The sequence below is a fragment of the Acanthochromis polyacanthus genome, chromosome 21 (assembly GCF_021347895.1).
Source record: "Acanthochromis polyacanthus isolate Apoly-LR-REF ecotype Palm Island chromosome 21, KAUST_Apoly_ChrSc, whole genome shotgun sequence".
NCBI classification, from domain to species: Eukaryota; Metazoa; Chordata; class Actinopteri; family Pomacentridae; genus Acanthochromis; species Acanthochromis polyacanthus.
Genome location: NC_067133.1, coordinates 3931551 through 3954740, shown reverse-complemented (window position 1 = coordinate 3954740; position 23190 = coordinate 3931551). Strand labels below are relative to the sequence as shown.

Genomic DNA, 23190 nt, shown 5'->3' with positions numbered 1-23190 from the left:
TCAGTTGGACAGATGACCTTGTTGAGCCAGAGTTGGACTTCTGATCATTGTTGTGCCCACAGAGGTAGATGGAGAAAGTGTTTGGTTCATCGTCATGCCGGGCTGTGTTTGGCCTCCTGCTGTGGTGGGCTGGACATCAAAGTCAAGAGCAAAAATCATCAGTAATCTTACTCAGTGTTTGCATTATTTTTAGGCAAAACTGAAAGTCTTCTGACAGACAGAGGACCTGCTGTTGGGTAGCTGAGGCTGAGGTTGTGGCTCTGAGGTTGATCTTGCCAGTTGTGGGATGTAGTGTGCTGTATGTTCTGAGGTTTGCAGGAGGCCCAGAGGGGAAAATGCCCAGGACTTTCTGTTGGACTACACCTGTTGATAAGAACAATTATGTAAGGCAGGAAGTAAATATGCACACAAAGAGATACAGGTCAAGGAAGCATAGAAGCAGCAAAATGTGGACTGTGTGGGGATTTGTGGAAAATATTTTTGCATTGTCTTGGTTTAAAAAACAAAACAAAAAACAAGACTGAACTATCTGCCTCCCTCAGTTTATGGGAAAACAGTTATTTATACAATGCAAGAAACAGAAATGGTTTAAAACTGCTGCACACAACGTTAACAAAAAAACAGCTTTTGGCCAGAGAATCTAATCTGGAAAAAAAAACAATAAAAAGGAAAAAAAGACACTGGTGGCATCACTCATGCTCGGTGTAAATACTTCATCACAAGGCAGATTTTTGCCTCCCACGTCACACTCTTCCATCCATTTTGGCAAACGGGAGCCAAAAACCAGCAGAAATGGATGACACTCGTGCTCCCTACCTCCTTGAGTAGTGGGCATGTTGAGCGTGACAATCTTGCTGTTAGCAGGGAGGGGCAGTTTGGCGGTGAGGACTTGGCCAGCCACAGTCACTGGGCTGCCAGCAATCTGGAAGGTTTGCTCTGTGGTGGTGATGCTGCTAGCCACAGTGGCCACCGAGCCAGCGGAGGCTGCAAGACACACCATGCCACCTGCAGTCACGTGTACCCACAAGGGCCACCACAACAGCCAGTCTACGGCTGTGGTGTCCACTGTCCGGATCCAGTCAACAAAGGGGCTGATGCTTGGAAAATTTGCTACTAAAATGTTTTAAATTCCGATGATACACAGAATTAAGTGTATTTCTCTTGGATATACAGAATTCAGAATGTTCATGGGATTCAAAGTGGACACCACAAGCCGCAAAGTCATTCTGGCAAGCCATTTATATTTACCAATGTGGAAAACTGACCAAAAAAAAAGAAAAAAAAGTGAAAAGTCATGCTGATGATTCCCTTTTAATGTGGCTGTCAAATGATACCAAAAAAGAAGAAAAAATGAAATTAAAAAATGGATAAAATCTCGTATGACGAATTCCTTTGAATGTCCTCCTGCCTGATGATGATGGATGGAAAGGAACATAACTGTAGAACACTCTTTGTCTTCAGACTGCTCACCTGAGCTGCTGCTGTTGTTGTTGTTGTTCTGACCCTGCTTGACCCAGGAAGCGAAAGATTGATGGAAGTTTTTGTCCTGCTGGAACGAAACTGGAGAGCCCAGTTTGGAGGCCAGAACCATCTTGGTTCCAGACGTTACTTGACCCATCCTCTGGCCTGTGGACACTGGGGTGCTGGGAATGCTGGCTGAGGTGGTGGTTGTGGAAGGCGTGGCAGGAGTACTTGGTCTCTGCTGCTCAAGACGTTTCTAAAGCAGACATGTGGAAATGTTTTAGGTGTGTAGAGAGGTAGCCCACCTCCATGCCTTACTCTGCTGAAAACACCTGTGTGGATGCAGTGTGCCGTGTTGCTACCTGTTGTGCAGCCAGTCTGGCCTGCTTCAGCTGATTCTCCAAATGGGCCTTGACTTCCTCCGCTGTCTTCAGAGTAGTCCCAGTCTTGGAGGGATCTAAACCCTGAGACTTCTCTCTCTCTAGTCTGTAACATCAAAGACAAAGTTGGTGAATTATTTTGATCGGACCAGTTCCTTAAAATATTAATGAGTAGAAGTGTTTTGCTGTGTTTCTTACCTCTCTGCAAAGGCTCTGATCTCCCACAGCTCCAGGTCCTCCTCAGCTACCCATGTCTCCACTGCGATGGGCCCAGTCAGCTTGGCTGGTTCCTGCTTCTTGGGCCTCAAGGCGCTCGAGCGAAGGCCTTTCCTCTGTGGAGTCGGGGTTTCTACTCATGGAAAGTAAAACAGTAACCATTAGGTTTGCACATAAAATGTTGACAGAACTCCAGCACTGGATCTTGGTTAAGACTGCACAACCAGTCTGACTATTAATCACAACTTTGGCTTCCCACAATTAATGATTAACTGCGATACTGGCATTTAAAATGAAAAAATGGGTGAGTCTGGCATCAGAATGCCTTATTTGACTCTTTTTGCAGTGATTTTTAGTCACACATCTGTCTGAGTTTTTTCTGAAAAAGCTTCTCTTTTACCTTTGGGAGTGTCTCTGTTTCCAAGGGGACAGATGATCTTCCTGATGCAGTATTCTGAACGGATGCCATAGGGCCCAACGTCTCTTCTTTTTATAATCTCTGTCGTGGTGATGTCTGTGTCCGTGGTTTCTTTGGTGGAAATCAAACAATACTGCAGTTATTGAGAATATCTTAACAGTATGCAGACTAAATATCCATGAGCGTATGCTTCTGTTTTAAATTGTTCCTAATAAGGAAAGAGCAAATGCTGCCACATGTAGTCGCCTAGCAAAAAGTACTGAAGAAAGCGTGCTTTTTAGAGCACACTTCCTTTTTTGGATGCTTGCTCTGCGAGCTTCCATTTGAAAATTTCGTAATTTTTCAGAAAGTCACTGCTGTCATCAGCATTGCTCATTTTTGGCAACCAGTCATTTGGGCGGGTAACAAAGAAACCTTAACTAGAAGGTTGTTCTGTCTGAATTCATCAAGTTAATACAAAGACAGGCGATGCTAGTCTACGATACAATGAAAGTGGAATTGAAGATACATTTTCAAGAAATGCATCGTGGAAGCACTTTTTACGAAAGCATTGAAATTAAGTGATGTCTGTGCTCTACCAGACATTTTTTGCAGGAGACACATGCTCAAACATTAGATTCCTCAGAAGGTCAAAGAGTAGATGTCAAAAGAAGTGGAAGATCAATACATGTACACAACAAGATGATGTGTGCAGAATTTTCTCACCTTTCCGTGTAGTCCCTGTAGCAGAAGAGGGTTTAACAGCCATGTCGTCCCACCTCAGGCAGGCCCACAGCAGCCTCAGCATCAAGCTAACGCCTGCCAGCGACCTCACAGTTTGGAGACGGTATCTGAACAATGACAGCCATAAATTAGTCATTTCCAGCACCCGAGGGCTATGCTACAAGGAAAGAGTCGTTGGTTATCGAGGTAGGTTGAGCTTAAAGCTTGAGTTTTCAGTGTGTCAAAGGTGGCTCTCTTTTAACCTGCTAGATCACCATGTAAACTTATGTTATGGAGCTAACCTGGTCCTGAGCAGGTTATGTTAAGAGTTTTAAATCGGCTAGAAGGAGCCTCTCCTTTTACCCATAGCGTTCCCTGATGATTCTCAACTGAGGAAATGTGTTACATCTGCAAACCTGTTCATTTGTACGTTACTATCTGCATCACGTTGCCATGGAACCCGACATGCATTCACTGGTGATGCAGAAATCACATAAATATGTTTGGTCCTGATTTGCTGTAAAGTCTGTTTACACTGTCAGTAGTGCAGCTGATGGAACACAGATTACAAAACAGAATATTCTATTGGTATTTATTACTGAGAATATTCAATCAATTGCATTAATTTCAATTTGATTGGCCAACAATTAAAGTGATATTCTTAATCATGTCGGACCAAAAAGCACTTCAGTACAACGTGTTTAAATACATGAAGTTTATCAGTTCCAATGTGCAGCTGTCATGTAAGAAATAAGCAGCTGCCCTAATAAATATATTAACACACAACAGTTTTCTACCAGCATTCCTGTCTTGTACCATTTGCAGGAGGAGCAACGTTTAAAGTCAGTAATGTTTAGGTTTCTCATTGCTCCCCATTGTAACAACCTGCTGACTGAGGAACTGCACCACTGGTCCATTTTGTGCTTTGATTTTGTGCAAAGAGGAACGGCATTAAACGGCTCCTTTCATGCGAGTGTGCACAGAAGCAGAAAGCCCGAATTCACAAAGAAAGCAGATAACAACCTTCGTGATACCCGTTATCTCTGCCTGGGGGTTTAGTTTTTGTCAAGCTAACTTACACAAAGAAAGTCTTACTAGATTCATAGTACAGAAATCTGTAAGTACATCTAAAAACACACTAATTTACCACATTTACTACTTGTGCTCATGAGTGAAAACAAACATTATTATTGCCATGTAAAGACAATCTGCACAAAAAACAAAAAAAACACCAACAAAAACACTCCAACTCATCCGTGTGTGTCTTTATTTAAGCTGGCCTATCAGTCATAATAAAGGCTTCTACCTCCATACTACAAACGCCAGGCTCAAGATTAGTTTAGTCAGTGTCTAAATGTGTTACAGACCTCCATGTGATCCCAAAGGTGGGCCGAGGTGAGGGGTACGGCCATATATCCAGGGCAGGCTTGGCGTTGTAGTTGAAGATCGGCACTTCTCTGATGCCTGCCTTCCTCGCCATCCTCTTCAGGTCATCGTTCGGCAGGACGAAGATGCTCTTCTTGCTGCTCTTGGTAACAAATTTGCGGTAGGATGGCAATGCGGTGCCTGAACGCGTCTTCTTGGATTTAGAGAACCTGAGCAGGCTGACTCGATCTCTGGTGGTATATTCTTTACTTACTGTCATGGAGCTGGTTGACGTGGAACCAGAGGCGGCCATTTTGGTATCGGCAATCGGAGCTTTAGTCTTCGGGGCTACAACCGCTCCAGAGTTGGGCTGGGTGGTGGCAGAAGGGTTGATGGAGGGAGCTGCACTATTTACTGCTTGAGACGTCACATCAGGCTTCCTGACGCTGCTGGAGGAGTCAGGTGTTTGGGCATTTTGAGACTCTGTCGAGGTGATGGAAGTCTTTAAACTTTTACTATTAGCGCAATTGTCTGTACTATTACTATTCTGGCAAGAAGAGTTGGAGGATTGAAGCTTAGCAAGCCCAGGCCCCTCACTGTCCATGGCCACATCCTCACTCTTACTGATGGTGCCTCCCGTCTCTCCTACATGGTTCTCTAATTTTGGGACTTTCAGGGGAGGTGAGTGGCATGTGTTTGACACATCGTTTTGGGACACGTTTCCATTCATCAGAGTCTTAACGGGTTCTTTCTGAGGGTCTTTGATGTCACCTTGGACTTGACTGGCTGCGTCAGAGTTGATGTTTTGGTCTGTCGAGGCGGTGACCAGGGTTCTTCCATTCACCTGCAGTGGATTGCTCTTGCAGGTTATGTCCATGCTCTCTGTGTCGCTCTGTCCACTGCTTTGCACCATTTCTTCATATGAACGTTTTTTAGCATTCTCTCCTACTCGAGCCACTTCTGGCTTTTGTGTTTTTTCATTGTTTTCAATCGTCTCTGAAACGCAGTTGTTTTTGCTGTTGAGCTCAGTGCTTGCTAAAGGTTCTCCATTCACTTCTTTATGTGCACCGGCCTCCCCACCGTTGCCATGCACAGCATTTATCTCTGTCTGTTTACTGTGGCAGGGCAGAGTGAGGTCTGATTTGACATCCAAACCGTCCCTGTTTGCCCCTGTGTGTTCCTGCTCAAAGTCAAGCTTCTTAACAACACGGTCTTTCACTTGTAAGCTCTCCTCCTTCTCCTCTATTTTAACACATGGGCTCATAGCAGGCTGATGTTTGTTTGATGTGGATCCTTCAATCTTAACCCCAGAAGCGGGCTTTATGGGAACCATTTTGGACAAGAAGGTTGCCTGTCTCAGCCGTTCTAGCCTCTGCTTCTCCTCCAAAGTGAACTGTTTTACCCGTCGCTCCAAGAGTCCATCCAGTTTGGACGGCTTTACCTTCTTCTTATAAGCCGTTCGCAGCTGAAAGCCCTCGCTGACATTCACAACATCATAGAAGATTTTTGATGCTGCAGTCTCTTCCTTTTTGGGTTTTTCAGATATCTGGGCTGATTCCTCCTCCACAGGTTGCACAGCAGGTGAGGACAGGTCCGTGCTTTCAACTTTATCTGTGACAAAGAATCGCAGAGGTCAGTGGATGATGGAAACAGTTGTTCACAAATAGCATCAAGGAAAATACACATATAAAGAAGAGGTTATTTAATTTCAAACATTTACCTTTTCTATCAGTTAAAGCAGCAGCTTCGAGGGAGGAGTCCACCTCCATTTTTTCCTCTTCTTTCTTGTCTTCTACATTTTTTGCCTGCTGCTCCTCTTCTGCAGGTTTTTCACTCACTTCTGAGGTCTGAGGTTTGCTGGCCTCCTCTAAGGAAGTGCTTGATGCCTGTTTCTTGTCCTCATCTGCTGTGTTTTGAAGAGTCTGCTTATCAGCTTCCATCAACTTTTTCTTCTTATTTGTGTAAACTGCTACATTTTCCTTTTTCAGTTTAGCTGCTATGAAGACAACAAAAAAATCATGATGAACCCAAAGTGTCAGCAGCAGAAGAACAAACAAACAAAAATAAAACCAGCACCGTTGGGAAATTATTTGAGTTCAGGTCTTACCCTCCAGTTTTTTGCGGTAGTTTGCGTTTGTGTTCCCTGGTAGCTTTGGAACAAAACGTGGCACACGGGTCTTACTGACCCAACTCCAGCCACCATAACCCGTCACCCTGTACTCCTCCCCCTTCTGCTTCCACACCTGGAGTTAAAAACACCAAAGCGAGGCAAAAATGTATCATTTTCATTTATACATATTCAAATTGAGAAAAAAAAACATCAACTGTAAAGCAACCTCAAAGACAGTAAAGTTCTGTAACAACATTTAGATCAATCTGACACAGTGTACAGGCTCTATGACAATATCAGCAGTGTCGCGCTACACAGCTTTTTCACCTTTCAGTGCACTACATCACCAGACTACTCAGACTCTTTGATATCAACCAGGGGGTAAATGAAGAGACTGTGCGATAACTCAACCAGTTTTAAATAATACAATTATGACTTCTACCACAGATTGCAATTGAGAGTACAAGAAAACTGGTTTCAAACAGAAAAGTACAACCACTTAACTAAAAATCCTTGGTTTAGGGGTAAAAAATTAGTTTGAAGTAAAGAGTAGCACAGCCTAGTCACTAACAGCCCCAGGAAGACTAGCGGCCATTCAAAGGGCAGCTAATGGGGATCCTAATTAAAAATAAACAAACAATAAACAGCAGACTATGTGGAATGAAAACCTACTCTAACAATACAACTTTTTCAGTCCCAATACCAATTTTGAGACTTTGAGTCGACCGCTACGAGTACTGATGTGATGTTAAATTATGAAGCTGTAGAAAAGATTATTATCAAAATAATAACTGTGCACTAACAGGAGATGTTTTGATTGCACTGTGAGGCTTACAACTCAGGTCTAACCAGGGTATGAGTACTACTACACTACATCCTTTAACTCTTCTGATAATTATTGACATTTTTTGTAGCATTTTTTGAGTTCAGAAACAGAAAACAGTCTCAGAATCATGTTTGGGTGATGGCAATCGGTGCCTTTGTTCCAACTTTTCTATCAGATGGCAGAAGCCCTCCTTTGTAAGAACTTCTGTAAGAACTCACACAGACACCGGCTATCTGAGGAGTATCAGACCAGTGCATCCTTACGAACAACGTCCAGCTTTATGCATGTAAAATGAAACAGTGTAACACTAAATGCAACATGACAGATGACGCTGATGAAGAGAACATTTGAGCTTATCCGAGAGTGGTGGGATCAGATCTGAAAAAGGCTGAAGAAAGTGTGGGAACTACTGGTCTAGATCAGTATGTATGGCATAAAATCTCCCTGGCAACATGCAGAGCTGAATCACAGATGAAGGGTGTTGAAGTTTTACCTGGTGTTTGATAGGGATGGTGTACTTCACCCAAGTGGCCTGCTGCAGTGTCTCTTCATCTTCCAGTTTTTTCTCTCGCTTTTTCACCTTCTCTTTCTCTTCACGCTCCATGGAGGTCATGCGATGGAGCCTGAAGCAAGAAAATGAACAGCATTCAGCCAAGATGTAAATCCCATGGGAGAGTACTGCTAAAAAAAATAAAAATCTGCTGCTTTTGTATTTCAAACAGTTGAAGGAAATCAGAAGTGGTAATAAAGAGTAACTGGTTCCTGTTCAGTCTTCCAGACAGCAAGATACACTGCAAGTGTGCTGTATGATGCTGTTTGTGTAGAAAACACGCATGTCGCTGTTTGAGAGGGACACAGCTGCTGCCAGTTTTGTTCTTCCTTTACCTCGTGTGTCCAAGAGAATCCTTCCATACAGGCAGCGTAACCACTGGTTTGATGGCACACTCCAGTATAGCCAAAGCCAAGGCAAATTCCCTGGCCTTGCTGCACATCTGCACTGCTTTGTTCCAATTGGTCCTACAAAAACAAAGACAAATTGTGTGAACTGCATTTTTTTTCCTCCCATTTTTGTTGTAGCCCTGAAGGAATAGCTTAATATTCACTATAACAGCGAGCCTGTCTTTATCTAAAAGCTAACAGATTAACACGTTATATTTCACTTCTTGGGTTAAGTGTAAGATCTACATTGGTGTCAAACGACCCAGATTTTCCCTGATTTCTCTGATGTTTACCTGTGTGATGCCCAGTTGGGATGCATAAATGGTCCAGGGATATTTGTCTCCAGCTGGATGATAGTAAGACGCAGGGTGGACACGGTCAAACTCCGTGAACCGTAGATCGAGCCGTTCCATTTGAACTCGGATGCGGTGGTGAGGCTGAACTTGTGGGAAAGGTGGCGTCTCTTGTCGTGGTCCTCTCGGTGCTGATGTTTGTTTAGTGCCAGGACGTTGGTGCTGTACTGGTTGTGGTACACCCTGTATTTGCCCTCCTGACCCAGTTTGAACAAGTTGTTCAAGTTCACTGCCAGGTCCCTTTTGAAGAAGCTGAGACGCGAAGATTCACCATCGGAGCAGACAGGAGACGACTGAAACATGAGAAGGGACAAAAACTGTGACTTAACTGCTACAACACATTTACAAAGGCACGCATGGGGGATGTTTCCACAAAAAGAGAGAGAACTTCGCATGAATAAATACAAGATACTAGGTGCCATGGACATGATGCAGTGTCACTTTAAATTTTAACAGACTTCAGTCAAATAAAAGTAAAACCATACCTCTGTGCTGCCTTTGGGCATTTGGTTATTTGTTTCCCGTCCTGCAGCTTTCTCATTCTTAAGCCTTTCATTATACTCATCTGTAAAACAGAAAGCAAAGGACACTGTCGGTGTACTGATGGTATACCAAAGACAATTAAAGACAACTGAATTGACTCCAGAGTGAATGTTTTGGTTGATCAGAGCTAACAAGCCCCAGGGAATGATTACCTGTCCCATCCTGACTGGTGAAAGAGGACTGGGAGGACCTATCAGCGAGGTCGGGGGGTTCTGGTTTCTTGAGGCTTCCAGATCCAGAAACCTGACTGCTGGCACCACTCGACTCTGGCTGAGAGGACTGCTGCTGCTGCTGTGGTTGTTGATCTTGGGTTGCTGCCTGTGAGTCATCAGGCTGTGCGACTTCACCGCTAGACTCTGTTTTCCCATCCTCATCTAGAAAAATATAGTCAGAAAGACTGAGTAGAGGAAATAGTAGAACAAGTACAAGAGGTAGTAGGAGTGAATCTAAAAGCCGACTGTACAAGGAATGACCTCTAAATGATAAGTATAAAAAAAAAGACAACAAACACAAACTTGTATCTTATCTTTTATGCCAGAAGGTGTAAATTCTTGGCATTAGCATGTGATCATCAAAGTGTTATAAAAATTATGATAATGATTCTTTAGCAGTCCAGTTGGGCCAATAAAGCCAAACGCATCTCTGAGAGGAACACCTACCCACACCAAAAACAAGCTGTACACCTGCTACAAAGCCAAATGAAAACACCAGCCCTGCCTTTGAATTGTATCGGCAGACAGTCTTGCGTGTATATGCAGCTCTTTGTCACTGAGGTAGCAGGTGGGGCTTCCAGGCAGAGAGCCTTTTGTCTGAGCAACAGGAACCCACCCAAACGCCGATAAATTGGAATGAGAATAAGGAGCTTCTTGTGACAGACGTAGAGTGGTGGCTGCTGCCAGGGACGCCGTCAAGCACGGTGCCAAAAACGTGCTTTTCAAGACCGCGAGCGCAGGAGACAATATAAAGCACATGAATGCAAATGAATGCGCCAGAAATAAATGGAAGATTTTGCTACCACTGCTGAGCTGCTGCAGTGGCGTTAGTTAAGAGCAGGGCAAAATGTATAGCAGAGAATGCCCTGCAATAGCTTAAGGTCTCAGTGAATTAATTACATGAAATGAGAAAATATTCACTTACTATTTAATGAGATGTTTACTGAAGATAATGAAGAGACACTCTGACAGGGAAGGACGAGGGTAATTACCGTCCCTCCAGTGCTACGAGAGTGCTTGAATGTTTGAGCTACTTAAAGAAAGGAGGAGTGTTCAAAGGCCACAGCAAAGAGTGCGTTCAGTGAGAGGTTATTTACGTCCAGGTACAAGCACAGACAGCCACAATGACTCCTTTCACAGTGCAGGCCATGCAGGGAGGCTGATAGAATTCACAGAGGAATTATCTGTTCGGGAACGTGTATCACAGCAGTCAGAGGCACACATATGTTCCATTGGCCGGCAGCCAGCCAACACAATAAACATAAAGTGTATAGGTGAAGAAAAGCAAAGACAGACCAAAAACACAGTGCTTGTGACTAGCATAGCAACATGTGATGCTTTTAGCTTAAAGGAACAGCCACACTGATGGAACAGAATTTTAGACAGATATCTGAATGCTCCTTACACAGCAAGGGTGTAAGGAAAAATAAACTTCAGAGACATGGGACACCTACAATCAGTATTATTCCAGATTTACCAGGTTTTATCCAAAAATCAAACGCTGAAATGCATACTTGACTCCAATTAGCAAGACCCATAACAAATCCATCCCCTAAAATATTTCCTTCAATGACATGTAGTTTTGCGTTATTGAAAAACATTGGAAATGCTTGGACACATTTTCCATAAAATGCGACACAACAAACGTATATCGAGGCTCCAGACCAACTTTTCCACTACCAACTCTCACAGTTGGTCGTCCCCATGCTTGGGTACAGCACGGTATTACTCAACTTTGTATGCAAATGAATGGTTTCCTTTGCACACTCTGGTTTCTGGTGATGTAAAGATTGACAGTGACTCAACACTTGATATTTCTGTCACCAGGTTTTCCCTGTGGTCATCTGACAGCACAACTTTGCACTGTGCACAGGCCAGACATTTTACCAATGTTCCCTTAATGCTTAGCATATAGGTTACGGTAGATGCTAGCTAGCAGGTGTGCACAGAGAAGCCTCTGGTCTCCACTCAGTTAGTGCAGCCAGAGACTCAGACAAGTGCAACCAAAAATTACTTTTAAAAATATGAAAAAGTCATATATAATCAAAGCAAAAAATAAGCAATTTAATTTATTCACACGGACGGCTATCTATGGGCGGAGCATTAAGCAGACGTGTTTAATTGAAACCTCTCCCTCCCCACCAGCCTCCATCAAATTTAGTAGATTTAAAATACAGGGGGTCCTCGACTTATGTTGGAGTTCTGTTCCTACTGATCTATGCAAGAAGAAAATGCAAACAAAGCCGTTACATGCATCAATATATTGATCAGTTCTGCGGAAAAGCTATGAATACCAACGACTTTCATGCATGTGTTAGCCATTGTACGAGATAACAGAATATTGTAACGGAGTGATATTTTTTTTGATGTTGAGGTTTCAACGTTTATTGTTCAGCTCCAGATTTACCTAATGTCAGTAGATGTGCCATGTTCACCTCTGATTGGCTGAGAGTAAACAGTAGTGTGTGTGTGTCGAGTGAGAGAGCTGGAAACGGCAGCTAATTCTGGAGCTAAGTTATCAGGTTTTTGTAGCTATTTTGGCGTTGGCTACTGCCAACAGTAGCCTGTGTGATGGTTCAATAAACAACCAGAGAACCAGATTAAGTCTCACTCATCCATCACAGAGGGTCGCTACAATATGTTGCACTGTTTTTAAAACTTGACAGATGTTTGTTGGCGTTTCGCCCTGTTCTGAGCGTTATATCTAATTTCACTTCCATGGAGATGGCTTTCCTTTTCTTCGAAGCACTGCCATAGGAAGAGTCTCACTTATGCTTGTGAGCCATAATGAGGGCAAAAAGTTAGTGCATGTAGCACAATCCAAGCTGGTGTGAATATAAATAAAGCCATCTTATAGCGCCGCGTGACGACATATTCATCTGCTCCGCTCGCCAATCTGGTTCCACGTAACCAGATTCGATGAAATGCCGTAGGTCGATGACGTTGTAAACCGAGGACCCACTTTATCTCTAGAATACATCAACAGCTGAATAGACTGTTTCACGTGTCAGTCAGGGAGAGACTGACTGATCCATTGAAGAAGAAAATTACTACTTTCAGTCACAACAGCCAGCACAAAAGCTACGCATGCAACCACGTAAAAGTGAGATTGCACAGGTTAAAGAAATAGTTACAGTGTGGACTCCTGTATGCAAATATAAAACACGTCAGTGTAGTTGCCCACTTACAGCCAACACAGCAAATGACTGGGGCAAAAAGGCTGAGATAAGCAGACAGATGAAGATGGATGCACAGCCCAGCAGCAAGGCATGAGGTGGAGGATGACAGCTGGACTGCAGCTCAAACATGAGTCAATCCTTGACTCTGAGTACCTGTCCGTTCCTGCTTTGCCGTCGGAGGGTTCTCACAGCTCTCCTGGTTCCCAGACTGAGCGGGTTGGGTTTCCTTGTTTGATTCAAGGGATTCTGTTTTAGGTGCAGCTGTGTCCTGGGTGGCAGAGCTGGGGTTAGGATCTGACACGCAGCTGTCTTCTGCAGCAGGGGCAACGGTAGCTGCTGTGGTATGACATACATACACAGGGCGAACAGCACCAGCTGGAGTCAGAACAGTTTCACTACAAGAAGTTCAGTTTCCACATGTGGGAAAACTGCACCTGCTGTTACTATTAGCACTGCTTCCTGTGTTTAAAGGCATGAGACAGTGAGCTACAGTCAGGTGGTGAACTAAATACTCTTTATCAACTTTTAAACCAGCACATTTTTACCTTGTGAATTGGCATCTTCTGTCGGCTCAGCATCTTTATGTTCTCCATTGTCGAGCTTCGATGGGAACTCTGCAGTGTCCTCGGCTGCGTTTACACTTTCTCCTTCCTGCTTTGCCTCCTCTGTTCGCCTCTTTGCTTCCCGCTTCACCTTCAGACGCTCCATGATCACATCTACAAGCAAAAAGAACATTGGTATTTAAAAGACCTGGCATTTAAGGATAGCATAAAAGCAAATGGAAAGTGGCTAGACAACTTCAAAATTCACCAGAGATCAGAAATGTACACTTAAGCTGTCAACAAGTGAATGAAAAACAACATGAGGAGGAGGGCAGTGTTAGGTTATAAATATGTTGCATAAATATAGGACCTAGTTTACTGGTTATCTAAGTTTTAAAAAAAAGCTGTAATCACATTTAATCATCCTTTCTGCAGTCTACAATGGTGCTTTTTAATCTATTGCTCAGAATTTTGTGCTGTTAAAAGGAAAACAAAAGATTTCAGAGTAATGTCTCTGTTGTCGGGGAGGGCACCTCAGTGTCTATGTTTGATTGACAGCTGCTGACTGTCTGTGGTACACAGTAGGGAATGAGGAATACAGCAAACAAATTTGCGCTTCAGTGCCTCGTCATGAGCAGACAACATGTCGTTAGTGGTTCTGCAGAGCAAGAACCACCTAAGCCGAACCAAAGGGACATTTGCAGAGACTTTTACATGCAGTGAAACCTTGTTTACAGGCTGTTTATTTTCTGATTTCTCCGAATTAATGCAAATTTAAGGCTGCTGTCAAGATTCCAGAAAAGACTAGAGCCTGAAGGCAAAGCTTTCACATATAAATGAACATCTGTACATTAAAGCCAAACAAAATAAATAAATATATCTCTTTGTATTTCGCAATAAGCCGGAGTTTGAAACCTGGTATTTGACGTCAGATTATATTGATCGGTTTGCCAGTGGTGAAAGTGTAATGATAGAGAGAGGAGGCTGCAACAACTAGAAAGAGAGCACCTGACAGATAAGCATAAAGCTTAAGCCTGCTGCATTTGTATTATTACTCTTATTGCTAGATGGTGGAGACTAAAGTTCTACAGCATAGGTTTAAATAAAATTTGACACTTTTTGTAGAAGATGAAGAACAAGTGATTAACAGTGGATGAAGGGTACGGTACTGTACTTCTTACAGCTGGATGTTACAGTACTGAGAACAAACATCACTTGATCAAGTTTCAATTAGTAAGACCGCAACTAAAGTAATAGTTATTTCTATGATTGATTAATCTGTTTTGCCAATTTTCTAAATAAGTCCTTCTGTCTCTAAGATACCATAAAGTGAAATATACCCGTTTTAATTTACCAGTCAAAGGAGACAGCCTCAGATTCTCTACTACAACCATCAATCCACAACAGAGACATTTTCACAAAACAGAAATGGTTGCATTCAAGAAGCTTCAACTTGATTAATTTTCTTTCAAAAAGTGACTAAACTGTATTAGTTCTATGGATAATATGTAAGACACGTATCCTACGTTCACCACAACAGGTCTACCAGCATTCTTGTGATTAGATTCAGTAGAAGCTGCTATTTTCAACCCATCAAAATGCAGTTACTCCAAACACACCAAGATCCAAAAGAGAGTTCTCCAAAATCTCCAGGGAAGCATGTTTCACAAATATAATTTTCACTGGGGCAGAAACAATCACGGCCTCTTACTTCGAATGAAGAAAAGCAAGGTGCAGCAGCAGTTTTCCAGAAACATATTTTCTTCCGTTTCAGGTTACAGAATACATATTCAAAGGTCTAGTTTTTGACAGAACGCCAGAGGCACATCCCCAATAAAACACTGTACCTCGCTGTCTTTGTGAGAACTGCAATCAGGCAGTTTTGGTGACACACACACACACACACACACACACACACACACACACACACACACACACACACACACACACACACACACACACACACACACACACACACACACACACACACACACACACACACACACAGGGAAAGTGTTACAAAAACAGACAGATACGGCAGCCTGTCAAACAGAAACGGAGACTGCTGGCTAAGTAATCAAAAGCGTTCTAACCACTCTGACTCCTTGGAGGAAGACAGAGGGGAAAACAGTTGCTTGTCGTCTGAGAGAATGCGAGGCAGGAAGAAAAAGGCAGCACCCAACTGTCATCTATGCAAAGCAATGCTGCCTAATGGGAAGAGCGGTGTTATGTGAAGCTTAGACGGACCGGTTCAGAATGCAACTCTGCAGGACGCAAACATGCACTTCACAGCCAGAGTTGCACGTGTGCTGATCATTAACAGTCAAATCAATGATTCCCTCCATGTCACCTTCAAAACCTGCTCACATGAACATCAGTACAACCGACTCACAATAAACTCTTAACCACAACACTAACGTTAGAAGACTTCCTCTATTGTGGGGTAAGAGGATAATAAAGGTAAAACTTGTACCGTTGACAGCAGTGAGGTAGGCTTTATTGTTTCCACGGGCTTTGTTGGTGAGGTCCTCTGTGATGTCCATGTGAGCTTGCACCTCCTCCTTCATCTCGTCCAGCGTGGCGTACAGGTCCATCTCCCAGTACTCCTTATCCAGGCACTCCATGAGCTCCTCCAGCTGTGCCTTGGTGCTGTAGTACCAGATCTTCTTCTTCTCATGCTCCCCATCTTCCTCACTGGTGAGTAAAAACAGGATAGATGATTAAAACTCAGACTGTAATGCATTACTTTTTCCATTAGTTCGCTGTAGGCTACCCTTACAATGCAAGTTAATGGAAAATATAAACATGTTGACCTCATGGCACTCGTTTCTTTACCAACTTACTCATTTATAATATAGATTTGTGTGAGTTCTAACTTTTGGTATTGGAATATCATCAACTAATCTTTGAGTTTCATTCAATTACCTCTGCTGAGAAAGTCTTTACAAGCAAGTTTGAATGTTAAAATTCAGTTGGTGAAGGAAGCTGACACATATACAGATACAAGCCATTTGTGAGGGAAAAAAGTTTATCTGGTTTGAGATAAAGCTCTCAAGGACAGGTATATCTGTGACTCAAGCAGACTGCTCATCTACTCATTACTATTCTCTGGGTGCAAGACAGTTCAGCTCAGGTACCGAGTTCCATTTTACTCCCAAATCAAGAAGATTAAAAGGCTCTGGCAGACACTGTGTGCCAGTAAGCTGAACTCCATGTTTTGTTCATAAAGGTTATGCTCAAACACAGCATAATAGTGGGTGTGGATGCATTCTAGAAAAGCACAACTGCCAATAAATATAAAGCGCCTTGATTGCAGAGCTCTTCTATAATCTTGAGACAAACAAATGACTGAATTCATGGAAGCTTGTTGCATTTTGCGCGCCAATTGATTTTCTCAGCAACTTTCACTTTCACTCTCCAGCTGTTTCACATTTTAGGATGGAAAAACAGACACAGCGTAGATACAGGTCTGCTAATGTGAGACCATCTTTTCAGTAAAGTATGTTCCTCTCGCTGCCATTATGTTTGCATATGTTTACTCATTCAACTGAGGCTTGTCCGTTCAGAGTAAATGTACATTTAGTGTTACAACAGATGATGTTGTTTCATAAGGCTCAGTGAATGATGACACAGGTCACGGGTAACTACACAAGCTGGTACATTTTCACTGCCTCATCACCACAGTCACATGTATTACATGAAAGCATCTCAGTGTCTCTCAGTGCACTGATGCATATAATTAGTATTAAATATATGATTCATACTGCAACATGTAAGCTGTGTTTACACCAGCAGTTCTAATTGAATTTGTTTGACTAAAAGCTGTTGAGCCTGGTGACATGACTGAACTCGATATGACTATATTAATACGAATGATTGTGAAATAGCTGGATGTTCATCACTCAATCCCCCATTTCAACACATTTCCTCACTAAAAGGCCGTTAAAAGGTATTCAATATAGGCTCTATACACCTAAATACTAATATACTATGAACTGTGCTTATCTTTTACGTGTTAAACTCTATTATTGCTTTTATTATATGTGCACCATATAAACCCCGACGGCGGAAACATTGTCTAAGATCCATAAGAGAAGTATTACTATACATTCAGAAGTGCACATGTGCCCAACTAAAATCTACAGTCAACTAAAGTTAAAAACAAAAGACTATTAGTAACACTAGATAGTAAATCTGCAATATGACAAATCTTATCTCTGAGGCTGAACACCTATAGCTACTCTTCACATTTACAAGCCTTGCATAACAGACAATACTTGCTCGGTATTGCAAATGTATGCAGAAGTACAAGTTAATTCATCAATTTGACGTTATGAACACTTAAGTGTGTTTCAATGTTATGTAATAAATTTGAAAAAATCTTCCAGGTGTTAAGCATGTACCTTAATAATAAATTATGTTCAATTTGATGACAATTTGCTTGAAAACAATTGATAACGTAACTATGTGAAACATCACAACATGACTCACTGACAGTTAATATAGTGACTCGTTGTGCAGTTCTACACATTCACATTCTGTAAAAAGGTCAGGAGTGAACTACAACATGTAATCATGTTTGATCAAATTGCAGATTTTTTCTCTGTGTATTCGATGATACACACTTGATATGTGTGCAATGTGATGACTTGTACTGTCTGCCAGTCGTAGTTGCTATTTGGCACAATTACACTTGAAAATGACTTCTGTGACGCATTTTTACCTGGATAAATGAGAATACTAATATGCTTGCTGCTACTATTTGTTTTCATTTAAGATTTCTAAGTTTAAGGCACATTTGGTGCAATATTTTGTAGGGAAAAAAAAGGGAGGTTGGTACCAAACTAAAGGTAATCCCACAATACTTACACAATAATCCTTCTGTTAAGGAACCAGTATTTCCTCTGGTGGCGGTCGTATCCAATGGGCTCCTGGCGGATGTAGGGCCTGTTTTTCTGGGCCTCGGTCACACAGTCTGTGACACCGGGCACCTTGTGCGCCACACAAATCTCGCACTGCCACTCGTCCTCTGGAACCTCCTCCAGCGGTGGCTTCACACACTCCAGGTGGTAGACAGCTGAGCAGGTCTCGCAGCACAGCAGATCCCCCAGGCGGTGGCACACGCGGCAGTGGTCGTCATACTGCATACTGCCGTCAGACATCAGCTCTTCACGGGCGATGTTGGTGGTGAGAAACTGGTCCACTAAGAACTGCAGCACCTTGATCTTGCCCTCAAGGGGACCGTAGGGATACTCATCCACCTCCTGGTATGGCAGAACATGATGGTACTCCCGATCACTCTCACAGTACGCCCGCAACACCTCAGGCCATGTCATGCCATCAATAAAGTACAGAGTGGAGTTGACGCTGTCCTTGAGGTCAGCGGGGCCAAAGGTAGTGTTGGAAGAGTCCTCCTCACGTAGGATGACCTTCAACAGGGAAATATGGGTCTCTGCTATTAAAGTGCACTGCTCCTGGCCAACCAGTGCTGCACAGAAGTCCTCAAAACGGAATGGTGAGAGACGCAGCACCGGGCTGAAGTTCCGTACCACCTCGTAGATGGAGGTGGCATTGAGCAGCTCCTCATTAGGCACCAGGAGATCCATAGAGGTGTCAGGAAGCTCAAGAGGAGGAATCTCCTTGTCCTCGAGAATGGGAGTACGAGGTCGAGGAGCCCGAAATTTCTTCTTCCCTGTTGGACACAAAAACCCCCCCCAAAAAACGTAATTATACCATCCGAACAGTACGCCAGATATTTCTCTGCTACACACATATAAACATTTGTTTTTACAGCTGTATAAAAATCACTGAAGCTTTAAACCCATTACGACAAGCAGGCTATCTGAAGTCATCAGTATCAGCCAGCTTTTTATTGAAATAACAACAACAAGAGTTGAAAGCGTGGAAAGTGGTACATTTCTAAAAGTGGTTGGACTTTCATAATTTCAAACTTAAATGTGAAGTGAATTTGCCAGAATTAGAAAACTCAGAATGTGAAAAGTATATCTTATGAAATCGAGACTTAATTGGTAGCAAATTTCTAAGTGTGCTACTTGGGCTGAGCCGGCTCAACACATGGCCAGTGTCATTACTAGCTAAATGAGGCTGCTCATCCACCGGCATGAAGGAAAACATAAGCTGTGCAGCTGGCTTTTAACCTTAATGCAAGTCAGGCCTCCCATTATAGCCTCTATTGCTTCGAAACATCGTGTACACATTAGCTGTAGGTCTTTTATAGTGTTTAAAAATGATTAAATAACTTAAAACCACGCTAATAGCTGGTAAAGTGACAGAACTGACAGGCATGCTAGCCAAAGCTAAGCAAGCCAAAGCTAGCTCGTTTTTCGTTCTAATTATTAACTTCAGCCAAAAGCTACAGTTTCTTTTTCTCCTATTAAGTAGTGTAATCACGTAGAAGTGAGTGATAAACATAATAACTTTACCATTATCTCACTGACACAGACTTTTACACAGTTGGCAGCATGGAGCTAGTTTCGGTCGCTAACGTTAGCACGCTAGCAGCTACGTTATGGTTTTAAATGCAGCTGTGATATTTCAAGCTGGAGGCCCTCACAGTTATTCTAGAAACAACTGCGAATTATCTCACAACAGAGTGTGATGGCAGCCAAATAAAGTGTCGACAGAGCGACCGATTCAATCCACCTGCAGCAGCACTAATGAGCGGACTGCGGCCTGTGTTCATACAGTGTGCATTCTCCATTTTGAACAATAACCTTACTGCTTCCTGTACTCATCCAAAACACTCATCTGCAGCATTTAAAGATACATTTTCTAGCCTCTGTAGTGTGTGCTGAGACACTGTAGCCATGGCGTGATCGTGTTTATTTACCCGGAGTGCTGGCGTGTGTGCTCTGACTCCGAAAGCTACTCTCTGTACAGTAGCTGGCATCATCCGCCTCCTCCTCCTCCTCGTCCAGCACATCATCTTCCAGGCAATCAGAGTCTGCTTTGAGGGCCTCATCCTCCTCGGACTGAGGTTCCTCCTCAATAAACTCGTCCTCCTCCGACCTCAAACTGACAGCATCGTCCTCGTCCTCGCTCTCGTGGTCGTCGTACACCACTGTTTTGGACGCAGCCGTCCGCCTTCCTCCACGTCCACCTCTGCCTCCTCTGCCGCCGCCGCCACCTCTACCTCGTCCCCTACCCCGTGTTGACGTTACGGAGCCCCATTTCCTCTTTCTGGCCGACTTGGTGGGCTCCCTTGTGGGGCTGTCGGCGTCCTCATCCCCGCTGTCCCTCAACCTGGGCTTCAGATTCCTCCTGGGTCGCAAGCCCCGGCCCGTAGCTGGTGATGGCTCCTCGGTTTGTAGCGGTTTGGGCGGCCTGCCCCTTTTCCCTCTCATGATAGGCGAATTCTATTATTTTACAATCCCAATGTTTGCGTTTATTTATCCTGCACGGACGCGAGCGAAAGCGATACCGCCGCGAAGCCGAAGCGGTGAGGATTCAAACCGTGCGGTCACCCCGCCGAGCCCCTGGGTCCTTTCGGGTGAGAAAGCTCAAAACGTTAGCCCGGCGTCCCGTTCGGGTTCGCCTTGAGCCGCCATTTTTCTTCTTCTCTGCCTCTCTGGCTGAACAAACAGCAGGCCCTCACCGAGCCAGTCACGTGGTGTCTCTGCTTCCAGCTCAGTGGCAACAATGACTGAACTGACAATTACTCCAAATTACTCTCATGTTTTCACTCACACTTAGCCTTTTTTCATTCCCCTCACAGAAGTAGGATGTTTCAGGTTGAATAAGCAAATATCGGAAAACGTAGTTGGCGCAGCTTCGCGTCTCATAGCAGCGTCTTACATAGGTGGAGAAAACACGACAGTCATGCAGGTAATTCAATGATAACAGACTGTATACACGCAAAATAGACTGTACGTTAAAATTATCAATAAATTATCTGCTGACATGTAAGTGGCAGTCATAGTGTTTGTGGAAAAAGTGAAAAATAAAAATGTATGCGTACGATATTATTAAGATCGCAACAATTTCAATCTCTCATCCGCTTTGCGTGTTGATATGATTGTATGCAGAACAGCTACAAAACGGTAAAATACTGCCAAAATACTAAATTTTTCATTTAATACGATAATGAAATTAGCTAAACGGGCTATATTAATTCTTCTTTTCAAATTTTACGGTAATGATCGGAGTTAGATTAATTCGAGTTTCACTTTCCCTACAGAGATGCTAGTACATCACTGTAATGATAATATAATTACATCATATTATATCAAAAATCGTACACATTTTGAAGGTTTTCCGTAGGTATGAATTGATCATATACCAAGCATGTTTGTGGGTTGTCGTGGCCGAGTGGTTAAGGCGATGGACTAGAAATCCATTGGGGTCTCCCCGCGCAGGTTCGAATCCTGCCGACAACGTCATCGTTTTCTGTCGCTATTTTATTTATTTAGTAAATGGACTGTTCCGAGTTCCTAACACATTCCTAACAAGATCAAAGAATTCTAAACAATGTCCGAACACGTAATGTGTTGTAACGTGATGTAAAGGGGGCGTGGGTATCTCTTCAGAATGTCGGCCATGTTTTCACCGCATAAGACCCGGGAAAAGAGCAGAAAAGGTTTGGAAACTTCATTAAAACTCAGAAAAGTACCGCAGTGTTTAAGCCGAATATAAAATGATGTGACAAAGCAGTATGAGATTCAATTTCCCGTCAAGTTAGCACGTTATTCAACTTATATTTCTACTTTTCTTCTTAAGTAGCCGCTTTGCTAACGAAGTTCTGCCTGTAATAGCATCACTGTACATACCAGCATAGTGTGGCGACGGTAGGAATATTGGTGATATGACAGAATCAGAAGACCAATAGTAACTTATTTATTTCTTTGTGTGCTGTGTAAACTTACTTTGCCAATTTCTCGGGAAAAGCCTTAAGATTTGATTGAATTGTGGCAAGTTTCATTTTTCGCTAGTGTAACAGTAATTTATTGGCTATGTGTGGCATTTTCTCCCCGCCGGTAATGGAGCCTGGTTATGTGTTTGAACATAGCAGACAGATGTATCCAGCTGTATTAAACATGCATAATAAGTAGTATAATAATAATAATTTAACAATTAAAAATGAAACTTATAATAATTAAACTTTTCATTCGTTTTACATCTGTCTGTGTACGACTAATAATCAAAAATATAAACAGCAATATTTATATATTCAGACGTGTCTATTTTTGGTAAGGTGGTTAAGGCGATGGACTAGAAATCCATTGGGGTCTCCCCGCGCAGGTTCGAATCCTGCCGACAACGTCATCCTTTTTTGTCGTTACTTTTCTTATTAACTTCTTCCGATCTCGGTTATTCCAACAAACGTCACAGATAGCTGAGCATTTTTAGAAAACGACGACAATCGAGGTCAAAATGTTGTGTTCATGTTCACAAAGCAGTGATTGAGGCTCCATTACGGAAAACCCCACTGTAATGCGCTAAAATAATGAAACAGCGCCCCCAAATGTTGCGTTGAGAAGATACACCGATCAGCCACAACATTATGACCTCTGGCTGGTGACACATCAATGTTCTGCTGGGAAACCTTGAGTCCTGACATTCATGTGGACGTTTGACATGTATCACCCACCTAAACATTGCAGGTCAAGCAATCCCACAACCCCCTATGGCTGCAGCAGTCCCTTATGCCAGTTCCCACCCTCAGCAAGACAATGCACAACGACACAATGCAAAAACTGCTCAGGAGTACCCTGAGGAATGCAACAGAGCTAAACTGTTCACTTAGGTTCCACACTCCCGAGATCCAAATCTTATTGAGCATCTATGGGACTTGTCAGGACAAGCCTGATCTAGGTAGGTCCCACTCTGCAACCCACAGGACATCCCAGTGCCACGGGACATCTCCTAAGGTCCTGTGTCCAAGCCCCATTGGGTCAGAGGACTTTTAGCAGGAGAAAAGGGACCAA

At 43.0% G+C, this 23190-nt stretch overlaps 1 protein-coding gene and 1 non-coding gene across 7 annotated transcripts in view; one reads left to right on the top strand and one right to left on the bottom strand.

The window, feature by feature from the left end:
* bptf (bromodomain PHD finger transcription factor) overlaps positions 1-20889 on the bottom strand; it is a 32234-nt gene extending 11345 nt beyond the window's left edge. Inside the window, exons 1-21 of one of the 6 annotated variants that reach the window (XM_022190702.2) lie at positions 20097-20889; positions 18116-18938; positions 15720-15940; positions 13250-13420; positions 12858-13040; positions 9466-9687; positions 9256-9335; positions 8711-9063; positions 8364-8495; positions 7972-8101; positions 6650-6785; positions 6263-6538; positions 4545-6153; positions 3181-3305; positions 2458-2586; positions 2040-2190; positions 1824-1947; positions 1471-1717; positions 817-984; positions 227-363; positions 18-129 (exon numbers count right to left, since the gene is read on the bottom strand). In XM_022190702.2, coding sequence (XP_022046394.2) covers positions 18-129; positions 227-363; positions 817-984; positions 1471-1717; positions 1824-1947; positions 2040-2190; positions 2458-2586; positions 3181-3305; positions 4545-6153; positions 6263-6538; positions 6650-6785; positions 7972-8101; positions 8364-8495; positions 8711-9063; positions 9256-9335; positions 9466-9687; positions 12858-13040; positions 13250-13420; positions 15720-15940; positions 18116-18938; positions 20097-20610 — 6043 coding nt within the window. In that variant the 5' untranslated portion in view covers positions 20611-20889. The remainder of the gene's footprint in view (positions 1-17; positions 130-226; positions 364-816; positions 985-1470; positions 1718-1823; positions 1948-2039; positions 2191-2457; positions 2587-3180; positions 3306-4544; positions 6154-6262; positions 6539-6649; positions 6786-7971; positions 8102-8363; positions 8496-8710; positions 9064-9255; positions 9336-9465; positions 9688-12857; positions 13041-13249; positions 13421-15719; positions 15941-18115; positions 18939-20096) is intronic. The other 5 variants (XM_051941582.1, XM_051941581.1, XM_022190701.2 and 2 more) reach the window with 5 other exon arrangements.
* Positions 20890-21560: 671 nt separating this feature from the next.
* Positions 21561-21642, top strand: trnas-aga (transfer RNA serine (anticodon AGA)). The gene has a single exon. It is a non-coding gene; the product is annotated as a tRNA-Ser (tRNA).
* Positions 21643-23190: the final 1548 nt, after the last annotated feature.